The 26,310-nt window shown below is 37.1% G+C and overlaps 1 protein-coding gene across 1 annotated transcript in view; it reads right to left on the reverse strand.

The window, feature by feature from the left end:
• Positions 1-26,310, reverse strand: part of TTC29 (tetratricopeptide repeat domain 29) — a 262,985-nt gene that overhangs the window by 128,852 nt on the left and 107,823 nt on the right. Inside the window, exons 9-11 of the mRNA XM_078002717.1 lie at positions 14,439-14,530; positions 12,225-12,378; positions 1,319-1,442 (exon numbers count right to left, since the gene is read on the reverse strand). Coding sequence (XP_077858843.1) covers positions 12,264-12,378; positions 14,439-14,530 — 207 coding nt within the window. The 3' untranslated portion in view covers positions 1,319-1,442; positions 12,225-12,263. The remainder of the gene's footprint in view (positions 1-1,318; positions 1,443-12,224; positions 12,379-14,438; positions 14,531-26,310) is intronic.

The following is a 26,310-nucleotide window of genomic DNA, read 5'->3' on the forward strand; positions in this document are numbered from 1 at the left end:
CAAATGAGCCCAGGGGAGAAAGAGAGGGGATGTAAGAGAAAAAGGAAATGAGATACCTTGTTTGAAAGCACTTGCTCCACTTCAGGAACTAAAGAAATAAGAGTTTCACTCATTCAAATTAATTTCAAACTTGATTTCCTTAAAAAAAAAAAAAAACCTAAATCCTTGTGAAATAAAGTTAATTTTATGGCAAACAACAGAATACTGTAGTGGTTGGGAAAATGGGTTTGAATACCGTTGCCACCCAGCATCATCTGAGGGTCTGGCGAAGGGGAATTGTTTGATACCACTAAGGGTGTAGAGAACAACAGAAACTTACAAAGATAATACTTCTCCTGCTGCAAAGCACTATCCTAAGTGCTTTCCACATGTTAATTTAATACTCACAATAACTTTACGAGGTGAGAATATTGAGGCACCTAGAAATTTCAGTAACTAGCCCAAGGTCACAGATCTTACAAGTGCAAGAGCTGGGTTTTTAACTCAAGCAGTGTGGTTTTGGAATTAGTGACTTTATTCACTACATACACAGACTCTCAAAGAGATTAACAGAGAGTGTATAAACATAATTTGAGACAATAATTACCCTAAAAAATGATGGATCTTATTCATGATCAAAACAGCAATTATAACTAGAGAAACAAGGCTCTTTCACACCATTGCTAAAGGAGAATCTGTAATAAAAACACAAAATCACGAGAAAATACGACAAAAGTCCATTATGACCGGTACATTATACTAATAACAGCTTCTTGAATTGGATAATTTTATTTTGGACTTTTTTTGTTCTTCCTTCTGTTTTCTCTTTCATGTAATCAATCTGTTGCTAAAATTTCACTCTAAATTTTCTGCAGAATTATTTTTAGGATTGTCGTTTCTTCTCCCAAGGAAACTAGCAGGGGTGCCACAGCTGGATTAATAAAGAATTTGGAGTGAGAGAGATGAATGTCATTGGAAGCAGATAATAGCCAACAGTTATAATCAATTTCCTTTGAATTAAATATTTTAATTGCTCCTCAAATCCAATGTCAGTTAGAATCCTCACTGGATGTGAAACTATGAATCAGGGTTAGCAGCTCATAAGGACTGTCCCACATGGCCCTAAGGTATTGGAAGAGGAGGAGGAGGAGGAGGAGGAGGAGGAGGCATTTCTCCTCCTAGTCGTTGCCATGGGCATTAACTACATCCTGCAGTCCAGGGCCATTCTGCATAATATATGGTGGGAAGGCAAGGATAACATGAGAAGAGACTTTTAAAACAGCAAATTTCTCCCTAAACACTGCAAATTTCTCTAGAAACAAGAAACACATAGACTCACTTTTTCATTGTAGATGTCCCCAAGCATTGTACTTGCTCTCACAAAATCTAGGCTTTGAAAATTGTTTCTTGCAATTTTCACAAATTTTTTCAAGTATTTAATTGCTTCTGTCGTATTTCCTTGGCTAGAATGAATGAAATAGGACATCAATGGAGTATCATCTTACTTAATGTCACAATAAAGAGAAAGTATCTTGTGTCTTTCCTGTAGAAAATGCAAGATGGTTATCAGGATAATGAGATTTAATGTGTAAATACGAAATTAAAAATACATGGCTTGTTTTTGTTGGAGCATACATTGAGTTAAAACTGAAACTTTTAAATCCTCATGCATTGCTAATGGAAATGTAAAATGGTACATCTTCTTAACAACTTGGCAGTTCCTCGAAAACTTTAACATAGAGTTACCATATGACCCAGAAATTTTACTCCAAAATATATACCCAAGTGAAGCAAAAATATGTCAACACAAAAAGTCATATACATGAAAGTTCATAGCAGCATTAATCATAATAGCCAAGGCATGAAAACAATTGAAATGTGTATCAACTGATGAATGGGTAAACAAAATATGGTATATACCTACAATGAAATATTATACAGTCTTAAAAATGAATGAGGTAGGCCAGGTGCGGTGGCTCACACCTGTAATCCCAGCACTTTGGAGGCCCAGACAGGTGGATCATGAGGTCAGGAGATCGAGACCATCCTGGCTAACATGGTGAAACCCCCGCCTCTACTAAAAATATAAAAAATTAGCTGGGCGTAGTAGCGGGTAACTGAAGTCCCAGCTACTTGGGAGGCTGAGGCAGGAGAATGGCATGAACACAGGAGGTGGAGCTTGCAGTGAGCTGAGATTGCGCCACTGCACTCCAGCCTGGGCAACAGAGTGAGACTCAAAATCAAAATAAATAAATAAATAAATAAATAAATAAAAGAATGAGGTAGCGATGCATGTTGCAACATGGATGAAACTTGAAAATATGCTAACTGAAAGAAACCAGACAACAGAAGATCACACACCATATGAGCCCATTTACACAATATGTCCAGAATGGCAAATCCATGAGATGGAAAGTAGGCTACTGGTCGCTAGAGGCTGAGGAAAGTGGAGGATTGAGAAATGACAAATAATGGGTACAAGGTTTCCTTTTAGGGTGATTGAAATTAGATAGTGGCCATGGTTGCTCAATCCTGTGAGTATACTAAAAACCACTGAATTGTATTAAACTTTTAAAGTGAGGACTCTTTTAAATTGTAGATTTTTAAAGTCTACAATTGTTAAAGTCATAATTGTATAGCATATGAATTATGTCTCACTAAAGCTGTTTTTTTTAAAAAAAAAAAAAACCTTTTAAAAGTTTATAAAAGGTGAATACTAGCTTGTTCTTGAAAGCTTTCATTGGTAGTGGAAGCTCTGGTGTCACTAAAGTCACATATACAAGTGTTACATATCCTCACAAAATGTTCAGGAAGACATAATTTCTAGCAGACAATTTGTCATGTAGTAAGCATTAATACATTTTTGAATGAAGTAATGTTGAAAATTTGAGAAGGGAGACACATATGCTGCACACATGAAGCTAAGCATCCAGGTAAACTGTGAGAACCTTAAGGCATATAGATGTTTGGAGTCTAAGACTGTAAACTCCTGACCCTTGGATATTCCAGTAACATCAAGAAACTTTAGGAGTCTAGCAAATGTCCCAAAATTTGCTAGTTGCTGGGGAATAGGGTTCCTGTGCTTGAAGTGTTTCACTGTCAACTTGGAGAAGTAAGTGTATAAACTCATACATGGGATCAACTGTGACAGGTACTGACTTGTATATAGTGCTTTGAAACCTGGAGTACATTCATTTGCCTATCCTCATAAAAACATGTGTAGTGTTTTTGTTGTTGTTGTTGTTGTTTTTGTTTTCTAGGTTTTCTAAATGTGACTCCAAATTCTTTTGGCTATTTCTAAAGACTGAGCCCACCTCTCAACTGGGGCTGTTTAAAAGAGTATGTTGCAAGTTCAGAAAGTATTTTCTTAAAACAAAATAAAAAGTGGGGGGAATACATGTGTAGAACGTGCAGGTTTGTTACATAGGTCTACGTGGGTCATGGTGGTTTGCTGCACCTATTGACCCATCCTCTAAGCTCCCTCCCCTCACTCCCCACCCTTCCACAGGCCCTGGTGTGTGTTGTTCTCCTTTCTGTGTCCATGTGTTCTCAGTGTTCAACTCCCACTTAAGAGTGAGAACATGCGGTGTTTGGTTTTCTGTTCCTGTGCTAGTTTGCTGAGGATGGTGGCTTCCAGCTTCATCCATGTCCCCACAAAGCATGTGATCTCATTCCTTTTTATGGCTGCATAGTATTCCATGGTGTATGTACCACATTTTCTTTATCCAGTCTATCATTGATGGGCATTTGGGTTAGTTCCATGTCTTTGCTATTGTAAATAGTGCTGCAATAAACATACGTGTGCATGTGTCTTTATAGGTTTACTGAATCATTTTCTGTAGGATCCTTAGGTATAAATCCAGTAATGGGATTACTGAGTCAAATGATATTGCTGCTTCTAGATCTTTGAGGAATCGCCATACTGTCTTCCACAATGGTTGAACTAATTTACACTTCCACCAACAGTGTAAAAGTGTTCCTATTTCTCCACAGTCTCACCAGAATCTATTGTTTCCTGACTTTTTAATAATTGCCATTCTGACTGGCGTAAGATGGTATCTCCTTGTGGTTTTGATTTGCATTTCTATGATGATCAGTGATGTAGAGCTTTTTTTCATGTTTGTTGGCTGCATAAATGTCTTCTTTTGAGAAGTGTCTGTTCATATCCTTTGCCCACTTTTTGATGGGGTTTTTTTTTCCTTGTGAATATATTTAAGTTCCTTGAAAATTCTGGATATTAGACCTTTGTCAGATGGGTAGATTGCAAAAGTGTTCTCCCATTCTGTAGATTGCCTGTTCACTCTGATGATAGTTTCTTTTGCTGCGCAGAAGCTCTTTAGTTTAATTAGATCCCATTTGTCAATTTTTGTTTTTATTGCAATGCTTTTGATGTTTTTGTCATGAAGTCATTGCCCATGCCTATGTCCTGAATGGTATTGCCTAGGTTTACTTCTAGGGTTTTTATGGTTTGGGGTTTTACATTTAAGTCTTTAATTCATCTTGTGTTAGTTTTTGTATAAGGTGTAAAGAAGGGGTCCAGTTTCAGTTTTCTTCATATGGTTAGCCAGTTTTCCCAGCACCATTTACTTAATAGGAGATCCTTTCCCCATTGATTGTTTTTGTCAGGCTTGTTGAAGATCAGATAGTTGTAGATGTGTGGTGTTATTTCTGAGGTCTTTGTTCTGATCCACTGGTCTATATGTCTGTTTTGGTACCAGTACCATGCTGTTTTGGTTACTGCAGCCTTGTAGTATAGTTTGAAGTCAGGTAGCATGATGCCTCCAGCTTTGTTCTTTTTGCTTAAGATTGTCTTGGCTATCCGGGGTCTTCTTTGATTCCACATGAAATTTAAAATAGTTTTTTCTAATTCTGTGAAGAATGTCAATGGTAGTTTGATGGGAATAGCATTGAATCTATAAATTACTTTGAGCAGTATGGCCATTTTCAAGATATTCATTCTTTCTATCCATGGAGATGGAATGTTTCTCCATTTGTTTGTTTTCTCTCTTATTTCCTTGAGTAGTGGTTTGTAGTGCTCCTTGAAGAGGTCCTTCACATCTCTTGTTAGCTGCATTCCTAGGTATTTTATTCTCTTTGTAGCAATTGTGAATGGGAGTTCATTCATGATTTGGCTCTCTGCTTGCCTACTGTTGGTGTAAAGGAATACTTATGATTTTTGCACATTGATTTTGTATCCTGAGACTTTGCTGAAGTTGCTTCTCAGCTTAAGGAGGTTTTGGGCTGAGACGATGGGATTTTCTAAATATACAATCATGTCATCTGCAAACAGAGACAATTTGACTTCCTCTCTTCCTGTTTGAATACGCTTTATTTCTTTCTCTTGCCTGATTGCCCTGGCCAGAACGCCCAATATTATGTTGAATAGAAGTGGTGAAAGAAGGTATCCTTGTCTTGTGTCAGTTTTCAAAGGGAATGCTTTCAGCTTTTGCGTATTCAGTATATTGGCTGTAGGTTTGCCATAAATAGCTCTTGTGATTTTGAGAGATGTTCCATCGATACCTACTTTATTGAGAGTTTTTAACATGAAGGGATGTTGAATTTTATCGAAGGCCTTTTCTGCATCTATTGAGGTAATCCTGTGGGCTTTGTCATTGGTTCTGGTTTATGTGATTGATTACATTTATTGATTTGCTTATGTTGAACCAGCCTTGCATCCCAGGGATAAAGCTGACTTGATTGTGGTGGATAAGTTTTTAATGTGCTGCTGGAATCAGTTTGCCAGTATTTTATTGAGGATTTTCACATTGATGTTCATCAGGGATATTGGCCTGAAATTTTCTTTTTTTGTTGTGTCTCTTCCCGATTTTGGTAACAGGATGATGCTGGCTTCATAAAATGAGTTAGAGGAAATTCCCTCTTTTTCAATTGTTTGGAATAGTTCCAGAGGAATAGTACCAGCTTCTCTTTGTATATCTGGAAGAATTCAGCTGTGAATTTGTCTGGTCCTGGGATTTTTTGGTTGTTAGGCTATTAATTACTGCCACAATTTCAGAGCTTATTATTAGCCTATTCAGGGATCCGACTTCTTTCTGGTTTAGTCTTGGTAAGGTGTATGCATCCAGGAATTTATCCAATTCTTCTATATTGTCTAGTTTATTTGTGTAGAGGTGTTTACCGTATTCTGTAGTGGTAGTTTGTATTTCTGTGGGGTCACTGGTGATATCCCCTTTATCATTTTTTATTGTGTCAATTTGATTCTTCTTTCTCTTCTTTATTAGTCTTGCTAGCAGTTTATCAATTTTGTTAATTTTTTCATAAAACCAGCTCCTGGATTCATTGATTTTTTTGGAGGATTTTTCGTGTTTCTATCTCCCTCAATTCCTCTATGATGTTAGTTATTTCTTGTTTTCTGCTAGCTTTTGGATTAGTTTGCTCTCACCTCTCAAACTCTTTTAATTGTGAGGTTAGGGTGTCTATTTTAGATTTTTTCCACTTTCTCCTGTGGGCATTTAGTGCTATAAATTTCCCTCTTAACACTGTTTTAGCTGTGTCTTAGAGTTTCTGTTATGTTGTCTCTTTATTCTCATTGGTTTCAAAGAACTTCTTAATTTCCATCCTAATTTCATTATTTACCCAGTAGTCATTCAGGATCAAGTTGTTCAATTTCCATGTAATTTTGCAGTTTTGAGTGAGTTTCTTAATCCTGAATTCTAACTTGATTGCACTGTGATCTGAGAGACTGTTTGTTATGACTTCAGTTCTTTTGTATTTGCTGAGGAGTGTTTTACTTCCAATTATGTGGTCAATTTTAGAATAAGTGCCATGTGGCACTGAGAAGAGTGTATATTCTGTTGATTTGGGGTAGAGAGTTCTGTAGCTGTCTACTAGGTCCACTTGACCCAGAACTGAGTTCAAGTCCTGAATATTCTTGTTAATTTTCTGTCTCGTTAATCTGCCTAATACTGACAGTGGGTTGTTAAAGTCTCCCACTATTATTGTGTGGGAGACTAAGTCTCTTTGTAGGTCTCTAAGAACTTGCTTTATGAATCTGGGTGCTCCTTCATTGGGTGCATATATATTTAGAATAATTAGTTACAAATTAGTCTTGTTGAATTGTTCCCTTTACCATTATGTAATGCCCTTCTTTGTCTTTTTGAATCATTCTCTGGCTGCCCTTAACAGTTTTTCCTTCATTTCGACCTTGGAGAATCTGATCATCATGCTTCTTGCGGTTGATATTCTCATGGAGTATATTAATGGTGTTCTCTGTATTTCCTGAATTTCCATGTTGGCTTGTCTTGCTAGGTTGGGAAAATTCTCCTGGATAATATCCTGAAGTGTATTTTCTAGCTTGTTTCAATTCTCTTCATCTCCTCTGGTACTCCAATCAATTGTAGGTTTGGTCTTTTTATGAAATCCCATATTTCTTGGAGGCTTTGTTCATTCCTTTTCATTCTTTTTTCTCTATTTTTGTTTGCATGTCTTATTTCAGTAAGATGGCCTTCACACTCTGATATCCTTTCTTCTGCTTGGCTGATTCAGCTGTTGATACTTGTGTACACTTCATGAAGTTCTCGTGCTGTGTTTTTCAGCTCCATCAGGTCGTTTATGTTCCTCTCTAAACTGGTTATTCTAGTTAGGAACTCCTCTAACCTTTTATCAAGGTTCTTAGCTTGTTTGCATTGGGTTAGAACATGCTCCCTTAACTCATCGTAGGTTTTTGTTACCCATCTTCTGTAGCCTACTTCTGCCACTTCATCCATTTGATCCTTCATCCGTGTCTGTGCCCACATCCCTTGGCTGGAGGGAGGGGGCTCCTCTTCCCCGTGTGGCTCTCAGGTGGGCCACCACACCACACTGCTCTTCCCTCTCTCTGTGGGTCACACCTGCCTTCTAGTCAATTTTGATGACAGAACCTGGATACTTTGGTTGCTGGTGAAGGATTCACTCACTTATTATGGTTTATTTTGATGGGAGCCCCAGCTTCTAGTAGGCCATCTTGGCCCTGCACCCACCAGTAGCATTTCTATATGCCCCAGAATGTATTTTCAATGGAGTTTATTTTTAAAAAGTATTGGTAGGATTAGGGTTATCTCCTTGCATAACCTCCCAGGATTTGAAAAACATTCATTTTCACAGGTAAACACTGATATGTTTGTAAAAATAAGTTAGATTACTTTAAAGTCAAAATGAGTTATGGTGGAATTTAGAAAGATGTAGGTTTGAATATCAGCTCGGCCTCTTAGATTAATAACTTTGATTATACTAAAGTTATGAAACTAAAGAAAACTTTTGTTTCTTCATTTTAAAAATGGCCACAAGTTGCTGTGGGATGAAAAATTGTGTAAATGTATAGTTTGGCATGTAGTAGGGATTCAATAAATGGCACTTGCGTTATTATTGTCTCTCAGTGAAATAAACAACTATCACATTGACAGCTCTCTACTTGACATTGTCTACCACAAGCCAAGAGGCAAATTCAATTTAGCTAAGCAATCCTTCCTGAAAACATTCATCATATGATGAATTAAACACTCGGATTTGAATGTATGCTCTGCAAATCAGTCACATAAAGTCCTGGTGTCTATTTCCTAAGGGGAAAAATCAAAGAGCTCACATTTTTTGTTTACTTGAATATCAAGTACTATCAAATACTTTTTTTTCTCTTATTGATAAAAGAGTGTTCTACACATCAGAAATAGGATGAAATTTTATGTTACTGCAGCTGTGAACACAACTTTTTAAAAGTCTGTCCTCACTTTTTCATACCAAAATTATGACTGATCTTCCACATATAGGCATAGGTCAATTCTCCAGAAAAAAATATGAATTATTGGAGGAAATTTTCAAATGCAGGCATAGAGTAAAATATAATGAGAGGTTCACCAATTATTTTAATTTAAATATTTGTTTTGTGAAACTAAAAGTTATCGAGAGAGCTTGAGTATAAAATATTAATAAAGAAAATATTTAGAATTTTGAGCGAACTTGTGGTTCTAGGACTAAAAATGTTCTATCAAATTGTTAATTTTTCACACTCTTTCCTAGACTATAATATTCAAGAAAAATTGATGGGGGAAAAATGATGATTTCTCTGAATATCTCTTTAAAACCTTAGGGAAAATTATGATTATTAATTATTTAGCTAAGATGGACTCGCTGAAGCTTATTTATATTCATGTTTCTAAAAACCAATATATTTTTGAAGAAAGTACATTTTCAATTAGATTTGGCCTGCTGAGGATTGTTAAATCAAGATACGTGCAAACAAAGAAACAAGCAAGAAAACTAAGTTTAGAGTATGAGAAACACAAAATAGTATAAAAAAAACTATTGCTGGGTAATTCAAGTCATTTTTCTTCCAGAGGAGCAACAGATCTCCAAAACATACAAAATTATCTAGAATTTGCTCTAATGAATAATGCTAGAGAAACAAAGTCTTATTATTGTAAGTCATTTGCTTTACTCAATGAATGTAGAGATCTACAGTCAGCAAAGCTGTTAATGCAACATCTGAAATATTAACATTATATGCTGGTTAAAGGTTTTCCAAATTTAAAAGTTAGCAACAGATTCAGAAGCCATTCTTTTTATGGAAGGGGAAAACATGGAATATTTTCTTATAGAAAAGCTACAGCTTATTTGTATAAGTTAAAGGACAAGGTTAAAATGTTAGATAAATATTAATTCCAGTTTTCTATATGCAGTGCACAGGTGCAACTTGAACAGCATATTATATGGTATAATCATTAAATTCATTCAACCAGACCTTAGAGAGTTAAAAACATATATTCGGAGGAACAGGACTCCTCGGTCCAAAGAATGAGAATGAAACAGTGCAGACTATTTGTGTATCAAGGTGATTCCAGTTTCCAACTGGGAAAACAGGACCGTTAACACCCACGTCCCTTGACAACTGTCCAATTATGTATATCACACTTGGCCTACTGTTTGCAGTAGAAGTAATCAATAAAGGATGTGGTTGAGTGAACATAGATTTTGGTTGAACCAATGCATGAAAACTTAATCATTTACTCAGAGAGAAGAAATCAAATAGAGCAGAGATGAAACAGCCACTAAGGGGTTTGTTGATTGTGCCACCAAGTTTGTGGGCCACAGATGAAAGTAATAAGGCAAATGGGATCAGTGACAGGAGAAAATGCAAAAAGCTATTCTTAATTTCATGAATTAATAGATATGTTTTGATGTATTTTTTTGGTCATTTTTAGGAAATTTCACATCAAAGCCCGGATGTTCCATTTTAAAGAATATATGAAAATTACTAGGGCGTGTCATTTCTCTCAAGCAAGAAAAAATTAATTTTCAGCTATAACAGAAAGGTAATTTTCACACTTGAAACTTTGTGCTGATTGATTTAAAGATCTCCATTGTGGAAAGTTTTCTAGGAAATAATTTAACTCGAGTTTGCAAGAAAATTTACAATTGGTATGGAATAAACCCAGAGATGGGTTAGTTGTGACCAATATGTATTAAACATATTTTTGTGAAATTTTTCTCTGTATTTTTTTTAATAATCTGAGTATTTTGGAAAGTTGTGACACTTCTGTAAATGAACTACTTCAGTAAATGAGGCAAAAAAAGAAATGCCATGAGGAAAATATAGGGATTTTCCCTCTCTGTATTTACTCAAACTGTCTGTCTGTATAATAATAATATTTACTTGTAATTTCTCAACTCACTTTCTCTTTGTTTTATGGACCATAATTCTAGCTTTTATTGTAGTTTCACAAGGCAATTTTTAGTATTTTAGAACATCAACTCTTTTCTTCACTATTATTCCAAGCGGGGGAAGAACAGTATTACAAATGCTTATTTTCTGCTATGTTGCTTAAAGTCTTATGCAATTAATATTATTCAGATCATTGGCAAAAATAACAAAACTTGTTCACTTAACACCTTCCCCAATAACTCTAACACCAAGTCTGTATCTATTAATAATATCACTAGACAGGCAACTCTGTATTACCAAATCCTCAGTCTTGAGGGATTGTGGTGTGTTTTTCAATTGAGGGCTTAGTATAAATTCTTATAACCATTTTAGAAGCTTCCAGCCTTAGATCTTATTCACCGTTCATGCACGCTCAGTTGATGGCCTTAGACACACACTTATCCTAGACATGGCTATCCTCTTCCATTTCCTTTAAAGATATAAAATATGTTTATAGAGATAGGGCTACCATTAGTGAAACTTGTGCAATTGCATAGGTTAGGAAAAAGAGATTTAGAGGTGATGCTAAGCTTCATATGCAATTTGATTTATTTCTCAGCTGCCACCACCATAATTTCCTCTATTTGGGCTGTAGTCTGTTTCTTGCATGTTGCTACTAACCTGAGAAGGACAATTTAGGGCTATGAAAGGGCTGGTACATGTGTGTGTTTGTGTTTATGTGTGTGGGTATGTGCATGTGTGTTTGTGTGCACATGCATGTTTACTGAAGGATATCAAGTCTTTCAAGCAAAATGTTCTAAAAATGATCACAGAATTTACATCAAAGCATTTATTCAATGAGTGGACTTGATTTAATAATGCTTTACGCTATTCAGGATGCTGTTGTCTATCTTATAGAATTTTAGGTTTGGAAACATCTGCCTGTTAGTAGATCACCCTTTTGAATTATTTTGCACAGATGTTGAAATAATATGTGGAGGCTTGCACTCCCTGAGTGCTCCTCTGTAACCAACAACGATGCTGCAAAATCACAGATTTGGATTGGAAAGCTGGTTGTGGCCTTGGGATACTTTTTCACTACGACCTCAGAATATGCATCCTCTGCACTGTCTTGTGCATTGTATAACATTATAAAATTAAGAATCCATGTCTACCATGAAATCACTGGTGGCTTTATTGTACTTTAGTAGATGGGAATTCTTTTTTTAATTAATTTTTTTTTTTTTTTTTAAATAGAGATAGGTTCTCACTATGTGGCCCAGGCTGGTCTCGAACTTCTGCACTTAAGTGATCCTCACACTTTGGCCTCCCAAAGTGCTGGGATTACAAGTGTGAGCCATTGTGCCTGGCCAGGAATTCTTACAAAAAGAATTAGTTTACTTGGCATAAAAGTAAAATGGGGGACAAATCTTCTTGCTCCTTTAAATGTTTGCCCTCAGGCACATTGGCAGGCTGCTGAGAGTATTGGAACAGAATGGTCCCCAGTCCTACCCAAAACACATTCAGCTTCATGATACATCAAATATAGCTCTGTCCCGTCCCACTCCCAAGCTCCAAATAATACTTAAATAGGCAAATTAAAACATCAGATTGCCTGTTAGTGCCAAAATTCACCAGATAATTGTTCAGCTCTTCACTTAGCTTTGACTGTATCGACCAGGAATTCAAATCCTGGGATGGAGGCTAAAATATTCCAGGTAAGAAACAAAGCTAAGAGGTGAGAATTATTTGAAGACAGGCTTATGTCTCTGGAAGTTTCAAAAATAATTATAAAGACTATCAGTAACCAAAGGGACATTTCAATATTTGTCCTGTGACATAGTAAGTGCTTAGTAGATGTTTATAAATAAATTTTTCCCTTGAAGTTTTATCTCTTTATTAATTAATTGATTTATTTTTGAGATGAGGTCTTGCTATGTTGCCCAGGTTGGACTCAAACTCCTGGGCTCCATAGATCTTCCCGTCTCAGCCTCCCAAATAATTGGGATTACAGGACCCCACCACCACACTCAGCTTATCTCTCTAGTTATGCTGGAACACAATGGAAATGTCATTTTGTAAAAATTATTTTATAAACATGTTAGGGGATACATTTATATGCTCCTACAAAGCAAAGCAAAGAATGCAGTCCTTTTCTGCTGATTTTTGGGCAGTGATAACAGCAGAGTCAAGTAAGTTCATAATCAAATGTACAATCAGCAGAGCTGGTTTGTTCCAAATAGACATAAATTGAATTCTTATCAGTCTCTTCTTTGTATTCAACCATCTGCATCTTCTGGGTTGTTGTTTGGAAGTAAAAGTTTTAAAAAATAGCTGAGTTGGTCTTCCATGGACTAGTTACCAATCTTTATTTAGAAGGATCACAACATTCACAGGCTGCTTGCCTTACCCATGACTGGCTCTGTCTTTCTTGGGTAAACACCCATACTCTCCTTTTCCTTTTTTTTTCTTTCTTTCTTTTTTTCTTTTTCTTTTCTTTTCTTTTTTTTTTTTTTTTTTTGAGACAGAGTTTCACTCTTGATGCCCTGGCTGGAGTGCAATCTCGGCTCACTGCAACCGCCACCTCCCAGGTTCAAGTGATTCTCCTGCCTCAGCCTCCCAAGTAGCTGGGATTACAGGAGCCCACCTCCATGGCCAACTAATCTTTTTTTTTTTTTTCCTTTGGTATTTTTAGTAGAGGGGGGGTTTCACCGTGTTGGCCAGGCTGATCTCAAACTCCTTACCTCAGGTGATCTGCTCACCTCGGCCTCCCAAAGTGCTGGGATTACAAGCATGAGCCAACGTGCCTGGCCTCTCCTTCTAAATATGTCTGCATTCCTAAACCATTTATCCAGTGATTACTGCATTTTACTTATTTTGTAGGATATCTTTAATTTCATTGGTACTGATATTTTAAACTATGATTATTATATTAGTAATGGTACTTATATAATGATTCCAATTTTACTTCACTAGGTACTTTTTAATGTTTCAAATGTCTTTCAAATAACAGTTTTACTTTTAAAACACCTCCCTGTATGTGTTTACAACTGATATAAATGGAAAGAAATTAGAACTTAACACAATCTATATCTGTTACTATAGTTACTGCTACCAACATTACTATTATTAAAAAGCTGTATCTTGGATATAAGATAACATAGTAAAAACCAAGGCCTTAACCGATAACTTCTCTTATTGTTATTATTTCTTAAGTCATAATGCTACTCTATAACAATCAAATGGAGTAAACAATGATTGCAAGACAATGACTGAAGGATGAATGATATGCCTTCCATGGAAAAATAGGTATCAGAAGTTGTTCAGGTATCTAACATTTTCTGTTTTAAATGAAATATTGGAAATATTGGTTTTAACTCCAGTTGTTTATCCAGATGTGCTCAAAGGGGAGATGTCTTAACGGAAAAGCGTGACTGAAGCATAAATGGAAACTTTCCTCAAAGAAGAGATCTGGAAAGGTTACGGTGAGCCACAGCCACTGAAGCGAACTACATATTTCTGTGCTCTCTGCTTTCTTAACTTGTGAGATGTGACCTGATTTTTTTCTCTTCTATTCAAGGTCATCACTAAACTTACAGAAAACCAAAAAGAAAATACAACGAAGGAGGCACAGACAAAGAGGAGTTTAGATGCGTATTTTAAAATACCAAAATGGTTTAAAGTAACTTACGATGAAAGGGTCACTTAAGAAGGGCACTGCTTAAAATTTAAGCAGGCGGTAATGGAAAGCGACAGACCTCAAACAATTTAAGCCTTTCACAGTTGAGTGAATTCACAGTGACAGCAAGACGAGGATGTGCTAACTTACCTCTGCAGGACCTTGGCTATGGCTTCATAGGCTCTCCCCAGGCTGAGATCATCATCTAGTTCTGTGGAGATTTTACAGTAAGTGTCAAGGACCTATCAGGAAGAGAAATACATATTGAACATATAGCACAGCCAGATACACTGATGTTTCATTTCATAAGAGAAAAACTTAAAATTAATACTTGTTTTTAATGTCTATAAAAAATTTTATTGATTAAAAATTCATGTTGGTTTGGTTTATTTTTTATCTGTAGTATAACTTGTTTTGTGGCAATCTCTTTAAGCCATGACAGTGAGGCCTTACTTTTGGATAAAATAATTCTTTTCTTGCACAATTCCCCAAATCTTCCAATTTATATAACTTAGGCATGAATAAATAATTGAATGGTTTTTACATTATTTTAAAATATGGGACTATTATCTAAGGTAATATAAGGCAGATTATAATATTCTACTATGATAGCTTAAATATCACTTTTCTTTCTATAAATAGCTATTTGAAAAACATGAATTTAGGTACCAGGCAATTTCTAAATCTATCATTTTATTAGATGCATAGCTCACAGTTTGTGCATGTATACAGTTTACACTAAAAATATTTCTTACAAATGTATTTCATTACCAACAATCTCTTCAATAATCAAAAGATTACAGCTGCCACAGCCAAACATGTGATCTCAATTTAATTTAACACTGACATCATCTGTATGGTATAATTTTCCCTTTTCCTTTTTTCCCTCTTTCAATGGCCGGAAGGAGAAAAATACGTAAAATAGAATCCCCGTTCTTCCTTTTTCCTTCATTATTACATGACCCAACCTATTACACACATGAGGACACAGGAAATCTCCAAAGACCTCTATGGAAATCCTTTTTGCACATTTTCTAAGAAAGAATTAGCAAAAGTCATATGACGGCATTTGGAAGACAGAGTCAGTGTGAGGGACGACATAAAAACACCTTGTCTGTTACTGCCTGAATCAGGCAGCCTAGAAGGTTTAAGTCTGAGCGGCAGGGTTGATATTTTGTTTGCTTTCTTAGTGTCAATATTTGGGAAATAATTTCAATGAGGCTATTGTGACACTTCATAAAATTTGAGTTTCATGTGGTTTGCAAGTGACTGCTTGACATAATGCTGTTGTTAAAACTTATGGCTATATATTGACCCAGGGTTTTAATTCCTGCTAAAACCACAAAGTTCAAAATTTTGGGGATTTTTTTTGTACTTTAAAAATGTATCTATTTTTGGTAAATAATAACATATCTATCACCTCACCAAATTACCATTTGTTAATGTGGTAAGAATGTTAACAATGTATTCTTTTAGCAATTTTGAAATATACATTATTATGACCTTTGATTTTCATTTTCAAGTCTCCTAATAACCCTGTGTAAACCTGAGAATATTCTTTTCACCCTGTCTTACACAACAAGTAGCACTTAGATCTAATCTGATATGAATTGACGTAGACCTTTCTGAGTTAAAGGGCAGTGCCTCTGAATTCTGTGAATTTATAAGAGATCTTTTGGAATCCAAATATCAAAATATTTAGGAAGAGACTTTCTGGTGTCTTTTTAAGGTACATATAATTTATATGACATTCTAGAAGTTTAAAGTAAAGATCGAATATAATTATATTTTCTGCCAAAATAGTTCATTTGTTTTTTTCAGCAAATACCGTTATTGTGTCTCAGGCACTATGTTAGACCACAGGATCTTAAGTAGATGAGAATATGCCTGTAACCCTCAAGGCATTTACAGTTCAGTGCTCCAGACTTTGGACTGATACAACTATGTGAATTAACAATGACTGAAGACAGGTTTTTCCAGGGCTAAAGTTGTGCTTATACTGCACCACTCTCTCATGGCCCTGATCTCCATGGGCTCTGAAGCACGTGGCAACAATCAGAGGTGCCCAATTTTATCTGTGAGGTGTGACTCTTCAACCCATGGATAGAAGGGTAGGTTCCCAAGAAAATACAGGTAGATACTTCAGTGTTGATGGCTCCTATCCCACACCACTGTGCAATAATTCCTGGGAGCAGAGGGGCAAAAAACAGCTTTGGCCTTGTACTTGATTCCATAGTAGCTTCCCCATGGAGACAGATGTGGCCTGCTGAAATGAAAACTAACCTTAGAATAAGAATACTTGGATTCATGTGCTAGCCTTCCATACCCAACACATTTGGGCCAGGAAATCTCTTTAAGTTTAATTTCCTCATAGTAAAAAAGAAAGTCTACCTCTGAGAATGGTTGTGGCACTGTGAGATAATATAAAGTGCTATGTAGATATTAGGAAAAGAATTCTTTGGGAACCTGTTAATTAGCCACCAGTGAACAGCTCCGGGTAGGAGTGTCCCTCCTCAAAGTAAAGACAACTGATCTTTTTTGTGGGTTGAGAGAGTGGAGAGTGTGTGGGTATTTCCTTAAACAATTTACAGAAAAACAGGAAACATATGGGCAGTAGGACAAGTATAGTTCATTATTGACCAAGTAGGGAAAATGTCAATCACATGAAATTCACATGAGGGTCTTGCAAAGGAACTGCTCTAAATCAAAGACACACCCTCTGCTCCTCAGGAACATGAGCTGCAGTGGGAGAGAGGAGTGCATACAGGTGGAGTCATAAAAAGATTACTAGACAAAACACAGTGGATTGGCAAATTGTGTAGCTCAAACTAAAAAGCAATAAAATGAGTGGAAAAATAATATGATACTACAAATTCTGTAGAAGATACAGATGTTTTAATTTACAAGAAAAATTCAACCCTATTAAAAAGTGGGCAAAGAAGGTGAACAGACACTTGAAAAGATGACATGCATGTGGCCAAAAAGCATACAGATAAAAGGTCAGTATCAGTGATAATTAGAGAAATGCAAATCAGAACCACAATGAGATACCATCTATCATCAGTCAGGATAGCTATTATCAAAGTCAAAAACAACATATGCTGGTGAAGGTTGTGGAGAAAAGAGAATGCTTATACACTGTTGGTGGGAATGTAAATTAGTTCAACCACAGTGGAAAACAGTGTGGCCATTCCTCAAAGGGCTAAAAACAGAACTACCATTCAACCCAGCAATCCCATTACTGGGTATATACCCAGAGGAATATAAATCATTCTACCATAAAGACACATGCGTGCAAATGTTCATTGCAGCACCATTCACAATAGCCAAGACATGGAATCAACCTAAATGCACATCAATGCACACTGGATAAAGAAAATGTGGTACATATGCACCATAGAATACTATGCAGCCATAAGAAAGAATGAGATCATGTCCCTTGCAGCAACATGGATGCAGCTTGAGGCCATTATCCTTAGTAAACTAACACAGAAACAGGAAACCAAATACTGCATGTTCTCACTTATAAGTGGGAGCTAAATGATGAGAACTCATGGACACAAAGAGGGGAACAACAGACACTGGGGACCTGCTTGAGAATGGATGGTGGGAGGAGGAGGAAGACCAGAAAAGATAACTGTTGGGTACTAGGCTTAGTACCTGGGTGATGAAATAATCTGTACAATAAACCCCTGTGACACAAGTCTACCTATATAACAATCCTGCACAGGTACCACTGAACTTAAAATAAAAGTTTTTTAAAAAGATACAGATGTTTTATACGGCTTTATAGCAGGCAACTTTATCTGCTTAAAGCAGGTAAGGTATAATCTACAAATTAATAAATACTGATCAACTTGAATCACTAGACAAAGAGTGGAACGATTTTTACAAAGAATACTTCAAGTATTATAAGAAAATACAGTGTGGCAATCTGAGGGGTGCACTGCACTTGATTGACTATCCCTGTGGCAGACAGTATGTTGGAAACAGAGCCAGGATCGGGATGGTTAAAATCTAGCATTGCAAATCAGAGATAGGTAAAAATAAAGGATCCCCAGGTACAAATATTTTGATGAATTGAAAATATATACAATATAAAAATATAAATGAATTTATCTATCTTTAAAGTTCAAGGGAACTAACTTAACCTTTGTCAAAAGACAGAGGAGAACATTAATTTAGCGTGCTACTGTGTAAGTTTCAATGGACACCAAATGACATGATACCAAAGTTACCAAAGTTGGCAAAGCCAGTTTATACACCTCATAAGAATTGAGTGCTACATGGCCACTCTATCCAATTGCTCCAATAATTTCAGTGAGTAATGAAAATGAAGCTTTGAAAACAATTTCTATGACTTCAAAGAAAACAGACTATCTTCTTACCAAAATGAAATAGATGTACTTGGTAAAAACATTTTCAAATAAAATTCAAAGTTCTTAAAATAAAATAATTGCTATTGGTCACCTAAAAACAAAACTAGTAGAATACTCACCAGGAAAAAATGAGAGTGTACAAAAGAACAATGCTGGGGATATGCTACAGATTCTTTGAAGAAGTGTTGTTGTAAAATGAAATTTAAGGATTATTAATTTATTTTTACTGCAATAGTCTAAGGGAATATCAAATTTAAGTCAAACACTGTCAACTGTCAAAAAAAAGTAGAATATCTATCTGTCTTAGAGAAAGTAGAAAAATATCCTTGCCCTCTCAGAAGATAGGAATTTAAAATTTATAAGAATAAATTTTGTGCCTGAGCTTTGGCACCTTTATGGAGACACATAGAAGACATTATTACGTCTAATAATTTCGAGCACCCAGTTGTCTTTTTTCCTTTCTATGCTTAGGACTACCAGTTAGGAGAGTACCTTGGACAGACAAAAATGAACTACAGCTGATTCTTGAACGACACAGGTTTGAACTGCATGAGTCTATGTAATGTGAATTTTTTTCAAGCAAATGTAGATTAAAAAATACAGGATTTGAAGGATTGGGAACCTGCCTGTGGGAACAACTGTATTTGGTATTCATCCTCCTTTCTGACTTCCTCTGTTTTCCTATTTCTCACCCCACTGCAATTCCTCTCTTATATAGCTTTATTTTAGAAACCATTAAAACATAAAATTCCACCAATCTTGGCCCATATGTTTGCTTTAACAACTGAAACTTTAAACAACTATGAGAACTATCACTTCAGGCCTACTTTTTCCAAATTAGATGAAACTGTCTCCCACCCCTCTGCCCAGCCAGCCTTTATAGAAAAACACTGTTCCAGTTAATTTGTTTTTAAAAAGTTTAAAGACCTAGGGCGCACCCAAGATGGCCGAATAGGAACAGCTCCAGCCTCCAGCTCTCAGTGTGAGCGACATAGAATACCAGTGATTTCTGCATTTCTCACTGGGTCGTGTGGTGTCGGACAGCTGACGCTGGTCTGCGGATGCAGCCCGACCAGCGAGAGCTGAAGCAGGGTGAGGCATCGCCTCACCTGGGAAGCGCAAGGGGGAAGGGAATTCCTTTTCCTAGCCAAAGAAAATTGAGACACACAACACATGGAAAATTGGGTAACTCCCACCATAATACTGCACTTTACCAAGGGTCTTAGCAAACGGCACATCAGGAGATTATAGCCCACACCTGGCCCAGAGGGTCCCATGCCCATGGAGCTTCCCTCATTGCTAACACAGTAGTCTGAGATCTAACTGCAAGGCAGGCGGCAGCGAGGTTGCCCACCATTGCTGAGGCTTAAGTAGGTAAACAAAGCCGCCTGGAAGCTTGAATTGGGTGGAGCCGACCACAGCTCAAGGAGGCCGGCCTGCCTCTGTAGACTCCTCCTCTGGGGAGAGGGCATAGCTAAACAGAAAGCAGCAGAAACCTCAGCAAAGGTAAATGCCCCTGACTGACAGCTTTGAAGAGAGCAGTGGGTCTCCCAGCACGGAGGTTGAGATCTGAGAAGGAACAGACTGCCTGCTCAAGTGGGTCCCTGACCCCTGAGTAGCCTAACTGGGAGAAATCCCCCACTAGGTGCAGACCGACACCTCACACCTCACATGGTGGGGTATACCCCTGAGAGGAAGCTTTCAGAGCGAGAATCAGACAGCAACACTCACTGTTCAGCAATATTCTATCTTCTGCAGCCTCCGCTGCTGATACCCAGGCAAACAGGGTCTGGAGTGGACCTCAAGCAAACTCCAACAGACCTACAGCTGAGGGTCCTGATTGTTAGAAGGAAAACTAACAAACAGAAAGGACACCCACACCAAAACCCCATCAGTATGTCACCATCATCAAAGACCAAAGGCAGATAAAACCACAAAGATGGGGAAAAAGCAGTGCAGAAAAACTGGAAATTCAAAAAATCAGAGTGCACCTCCCCCTCCAAAGGAACGCAGCTCATTGCCAGCAATGGAACAAAGCTGCACAGAGAATGACTTTGACAAGTCGAGAGAAGGTTTCAGTCAATTGAACTTCTCAGAGCTAAAGGAGGAACTACGTAACCAATGCAAAGAAACTAAAAACCTTGAAAAAAGATTTGATGAATGGCTAACTAGAATAACCAATGTAGAGAAGTCCTTAAAAGAACTGATAGAGATGAAAACCATAACACGAGAACTACGTGACAATTGCACAAGCTTCAGTAACTGACTCAATCAACTGGAAGAGAGTATAAGTGATTGAAGATCAAATGAATGAAATGAAGCGAGAAGAGAAGTGTAGAGAAAAAAGAGTAAATAGAAATGAACAAAGCCTCCAAGAAATATGGGATTATGTGAAAAGACCAAATCTACGTCTGACTGGAGTGCCTGAAAGTGACAGGGAAAATGGAACCAAGCTGGAAAACACTCTGCAGGATATCATCCAGGAGAACTTCCTCAACCTAGTAGGGCAGGCCAACATTCAAATTCAGGAAATACAGAGAATGCCACAAAGATACTCCTCGAGAAGAACAACTCCAAGACACATAATTGTCAGATTCGCCAAAGTGGAAATGAAGGAAAAAATCTTAAGGGCAGCCAGAGAGAAAGGTCGGGTTACCCACAAAGGGAAGCCCATCAGACTAACAGCAGATCTCTCGGCAGAAACTCTACAAACCAGAAGAGAGTGGGGGCCAATATTCAACATTCTTACAGAAAAGAATTTTCAACCCAGAATTTTATATCCAGCCAAACTAAGTTTCATAAGTGAAGGAGAAATAAAAGCCTTTACAGACAAGCAAATGCTGAGAGATTTTGTCACCACCAGGCCTGCCCTACAAGAGGTCATGAAGGAACCACTAAACATGGAAAGGAACAACTGGTACCAGCCATTGCAAAAACATGTCAAAATGCAAAGTCCATTGATGCTAGGAAGAAACTGCATCAACCAATGAGCAAAATAACCAGCTAATATCATAATGACAGGATCAAGTTCACACATAACAATATTAACCTTAAATGTAAATGAACTAAATGGTCCAATTAAAAGACACAGAATGGCAAATTGGATAAAGAGTCAAGATCCATCAGTGTGCTGTATTCAGGAGACCCATCTCACATGCAGACATACACATAGGCTCAAAATAAAGGGATGGAGGAACATCTACCAAGAAAATGGAGAACAAAAAAAAGCAGGGGTTGCAATACTAGTCTCTGATAAAACAGACTTTAAACCATCAAAGATCAAAAGAGACAAAGAAGGCCATTACATAATGGTAAAGGGATCAATTCAACAGGAAGAGCTAACTATCCTAAATATATATGCACCCAATACAGGAGCACCCAGATTCATAAAGCAAGTCCTTAGAGACTTACAAAGAGACTTAGACTCCCATACAATAATAATGGGAGACTTTAACACCCCACTGTCAACATTAGACAGATCAACGAGACACAAAATTAACAAGGATATCCAGGAATTAAACTCAGCTCTGCACCAAGCGAACCTAATAGACATCTACAGAACTCCCCACCCCAAATCAACAGAATATACATTCTTCTCAGCAGCACATCGCACTTATTCCAAAATTGACCACATAGTTGGAAGTAAAGCACTCCTCAGCAAATGTACAAGAACAGAAATTATAACAAACTGTCTCTCAGACCACAGTGCAATCAAACTAGAACTCAGGACTAAGAAACTCAATCAAAACTGCTCAACTACATGGAAACTGAACAACCTGCTCCTGAAGCTACTGGGTAAATAACGAAATGAAGGCAGAAAAAAAGATGTTCTTTGAAACCAGTGAGAACAAAGATATAACATACGGGAATCTCTGGCACACATTTAAAGCAGTGTGTAGAGGGAAATTTATAGCACTAAATGCCCACAAGAGAAAGCAGGAAAGATCTAAAATTGACACCCTAACATCACAATTAAAAGAACTAGAGAAGCAAGAGCAAATTCAAAAGCTAGCAGAAGGCAAGAAATAAGTAAGTTCAGAGCAGAACTGAAGGAGATAGGGACACAAAACTCCCTCCAAAACATCAATGAATCCAGGAGCTGGTTTTTTGAAAAGATCAGCAAAATTGATAGACTGCTAGCAAGACTAATAAAGAAGAAAAGAGAGAAGAATCAAACAGACACAATAAAAAATGATAACGGGGATATCACCACCGACCCCACAGAAATACAAACTACTATCAGAGAATACTATAAACACTTCTACGCAAATAAACTAGAAAACCTAGAAGAAATGGATAATTTCCTGGACACTTACACTCTCCCAAGACTAAACCAGGAAGAAGTTGAATCCCTGAATAGACCAATAGCAGGCTCTGAAATTGAGGCAATAATTAATAGCCTACCAATCAAAAAAAGTCCAGGAGCAGATGGATTCACAGCCAAATTCTACCAGAGCTACAAGCAGGAGTTGGTACCATTCCTTCTGAAATTATTCCAATCAATAGAAAAAGAGGGAATCCTCCCTAACTCATTTTATGAGGTCAACATCATCTTGATACCAAGCCTGGCAGAGATACAACAAAAAAACAGAATTTTAGACCAATATCCCTGATGAACATTGATGCAAAAATCCTCAATAAAATACTGGCAAACCGAATCCAGCAGCACATCAAAAAGCTTATCCACCATGATCAAGTGGGCTTCATCCCTGGGATGCAAGGCTGGTTCAACATATGCAAATCAATAAACGTAATCTAGCATATAAACAGAACCAAAGACAAAAACCACATGATTATCTCAATAGATGCAGAAAAGGCCTTTGACAAAATTCAACAGACTTTCATGCTAAAAACTCTCAATAAATTCGGTATTGATGGAATGTATCTCAAAATAATAAGAGCTATTTATGACAAACCCACAGCCAATATCATACTGAATAGAAAAAAAACTGGAAGCATTCCCTTTGAAAACTGGCACAAGACAGGGATGCCCTCTCTCACCACTCCTATTCAACGTAGTGTTGGAAGTTCTGGCTAGGGCAATCAGGCAAGAGAAAGAAATCAAGGGTATTCAGTTAGGAAAAGAGGAAGTCAAATTGTCCCTCTTTGCAGATGACATGATTGTATATTTAGAAAAAACCATTGTCTCAGCCCAAAATCTCCTTAAGCTGATAAGCAACTTCAACAAAGTCTCAGGATACAAAATCAATGTGCAAAAATCACAAGCATTCTTATACACCAGTAACTGACAAACAGAGAGCCAAACCATGAATGAATTCCCATTCACAATAGCTTCAAAGAGAATAAAATACCTAGGAATCCAACTTACAAGGGATGTAAAGGACCTCTTCAAGGAGAACTACAAACCACTGCTCAGTGAAATCAAAGAGGACACAAACAAATGGAAAAACATACCATGCTCATGGATAGGAAGAATCAATATTGTGAAAATGGCCATACTGCCCAAGTGCCATCCCAAGGCAATTTATAGCTAATAATAAATTGATCCAAGGCAATTTATAGCTTCCATGTCATTCCCATTAAGCTACCAATGATCTTCTTCACAGAATTTGTGAAAACTACTTTAAAGTTCATGTGGAACCAAAAAAGAGTCTGCATTGCCAAGACAATCCTAAGCCAAAAGAACAAAGCTGGAGGAATCATGCTACCTGACTTCAAACTATACTACAAGGCTACAGTAACCAAAACAGCATGGTACTGGTACCAAAACAGAGATATAGACCAATGGAACAGAACAGAGCCCTCAGAAATAATACCACACATCTACAACCATCTGATCTTGGACAAACCTGAGAAAAACAAGAAATGGGGAAAGGATTCGCTATTCAATAAATGGTGCTGGGAAAACTGGCTAGCCATAAGTAGAAAGCTGAAACTGGATCCTTCCTTACACCTTATACAAAAATTAATTCAAGATGGATTAGAGACTTAAATGTTAGACCTAAAACCATAAAAACCTTAGAAGAAAACCTAGGCAATACCATTCAGGACATAGGCATGGGCAAGGACTTCATGTCTAAAACACCAAAAGCAATGGCAACAAAAGCCAAAATTGACAAATGGTATCTAATTAAACTAAAGAGCTTCTGCACAGCAAAATAAATGACCATCAGAGTGAACAGGCAACCTACAGAATGGGAGAAAAATTTTGTAATCTACTCATCTGATAAAGGGCTAACCAGAACATACAAAGAACTCAAACAAATTTACAAGAAAAAAACAAACAACCCCATCAAAGGATATGAACAGACATGAACAGATGTGAACAGATATGAACAGATATGAACAAAGGGCAAAGGATATGAACAGACACTTCTCAAAAGAAGACATTTATGCAGCCAACAGACACACGAAAAAATGCTCATCATCACTGGCCATCAGAGAAATGCAAATCAAAACCACAATGGGATACCATCTCATACCAGTTACAATGGCAATCATTAAAAAGTCAGGAAACAACAGGTGTTGGAGAGGATGTGGAGAAATAGGAGCATTTTTACACTGTTGGTGGGACTGTAAACTAGTTAAACCATTGTGGAAGACAGTGTGGTGATTCCTCAAGGATCTAGAACTAGAAATACCATTTGACCCAGCTATCCCATTACTGGGTGTATACCCAAAGGATTATAAATCATGCTGCTATAAAGACACATGCACACGTATGTTTATTGCAGCACTATACACAATAGCAAAGACTTGGAATCAACCCAAATGTCCATCAGTGACAGACTGGATTAAGAAAATGTGGCACATATACATCATGTAATACTAGGCAGCCATAAAAAAGGATGAGTTTGTGTCCTTTGTAGGGACATGGATGCAGCTGGAAACCATCATTCTCAGCAAACTATCACAAGAACAGAAAACCAAATACTGCATGTTCTCACTCATAGGTGGGAATTGAACAATGAGATCACTTGGACACACGAAGGGGAACATCACACACTGGGTCCTATTGTGGGGAGGGGGGAGGGGTAGCATTAGGAGATACACCTAATGTAAATGAGGAGTTAATGGGTGCTGCACACCAACATGGTACATGTATACATATGTAACAAACCTGCACGTTTACACATGTACCCTAGACCTTAAAATATAAAAAAATATAAAGTTTAAAGACCATTGTAGAGTCACATAGAGTTGTAGGAAATAATACAGAGTGATCCACATACCCTTCGCTCTGTTTTTCCCAGTGATGACTTTTTTCACAATTATAATACAATATCACAATCACGGAATTGACACTGATATGTACCCACTGACCTTATAAGTACTGTGTGCTAACCAAATAAGTGCTAGTGTTTGACAGTGCAGTAGAGAAATTATAGATAATAATGATATATTTCAAAATAGCTAGGAAATTGTAGTTAATAATCATTTATTATATACTTAAAAATAGCTAATAAATTTGTAATGTTCCCAACAGAAAGAAAGGATAAATGTTTGAGGTGATCTATATCTCAATTACCTTGATTTGAGCATTATACATTTTATACAGGTATCAAAATATCACAGGTAACCCCCAAATATGTATAGCTATTATATATCAATAAAAAAATTTAAATTTCACCGGCCTTATTCAGATTTCACTAGTTTTACATGAACTCGTGTGTGTGTGTATA

Source organism: Macaca mulatta, chromosome 5 (assembly GCF_049350105.2).
Source record: "Macaca mulatta isolate MMU2019108-1 chromosome 5, T2T-MMU8v2.0, whole genome shotgun sequence".
In the NCBI taxonomy this organism is placed as follows: domain Eukaryota; kingdom Metazoa; phylum Chordata; class Mammalia; order Primates; family Cercopithecidae; genus Macaca; species Macaca mulatta.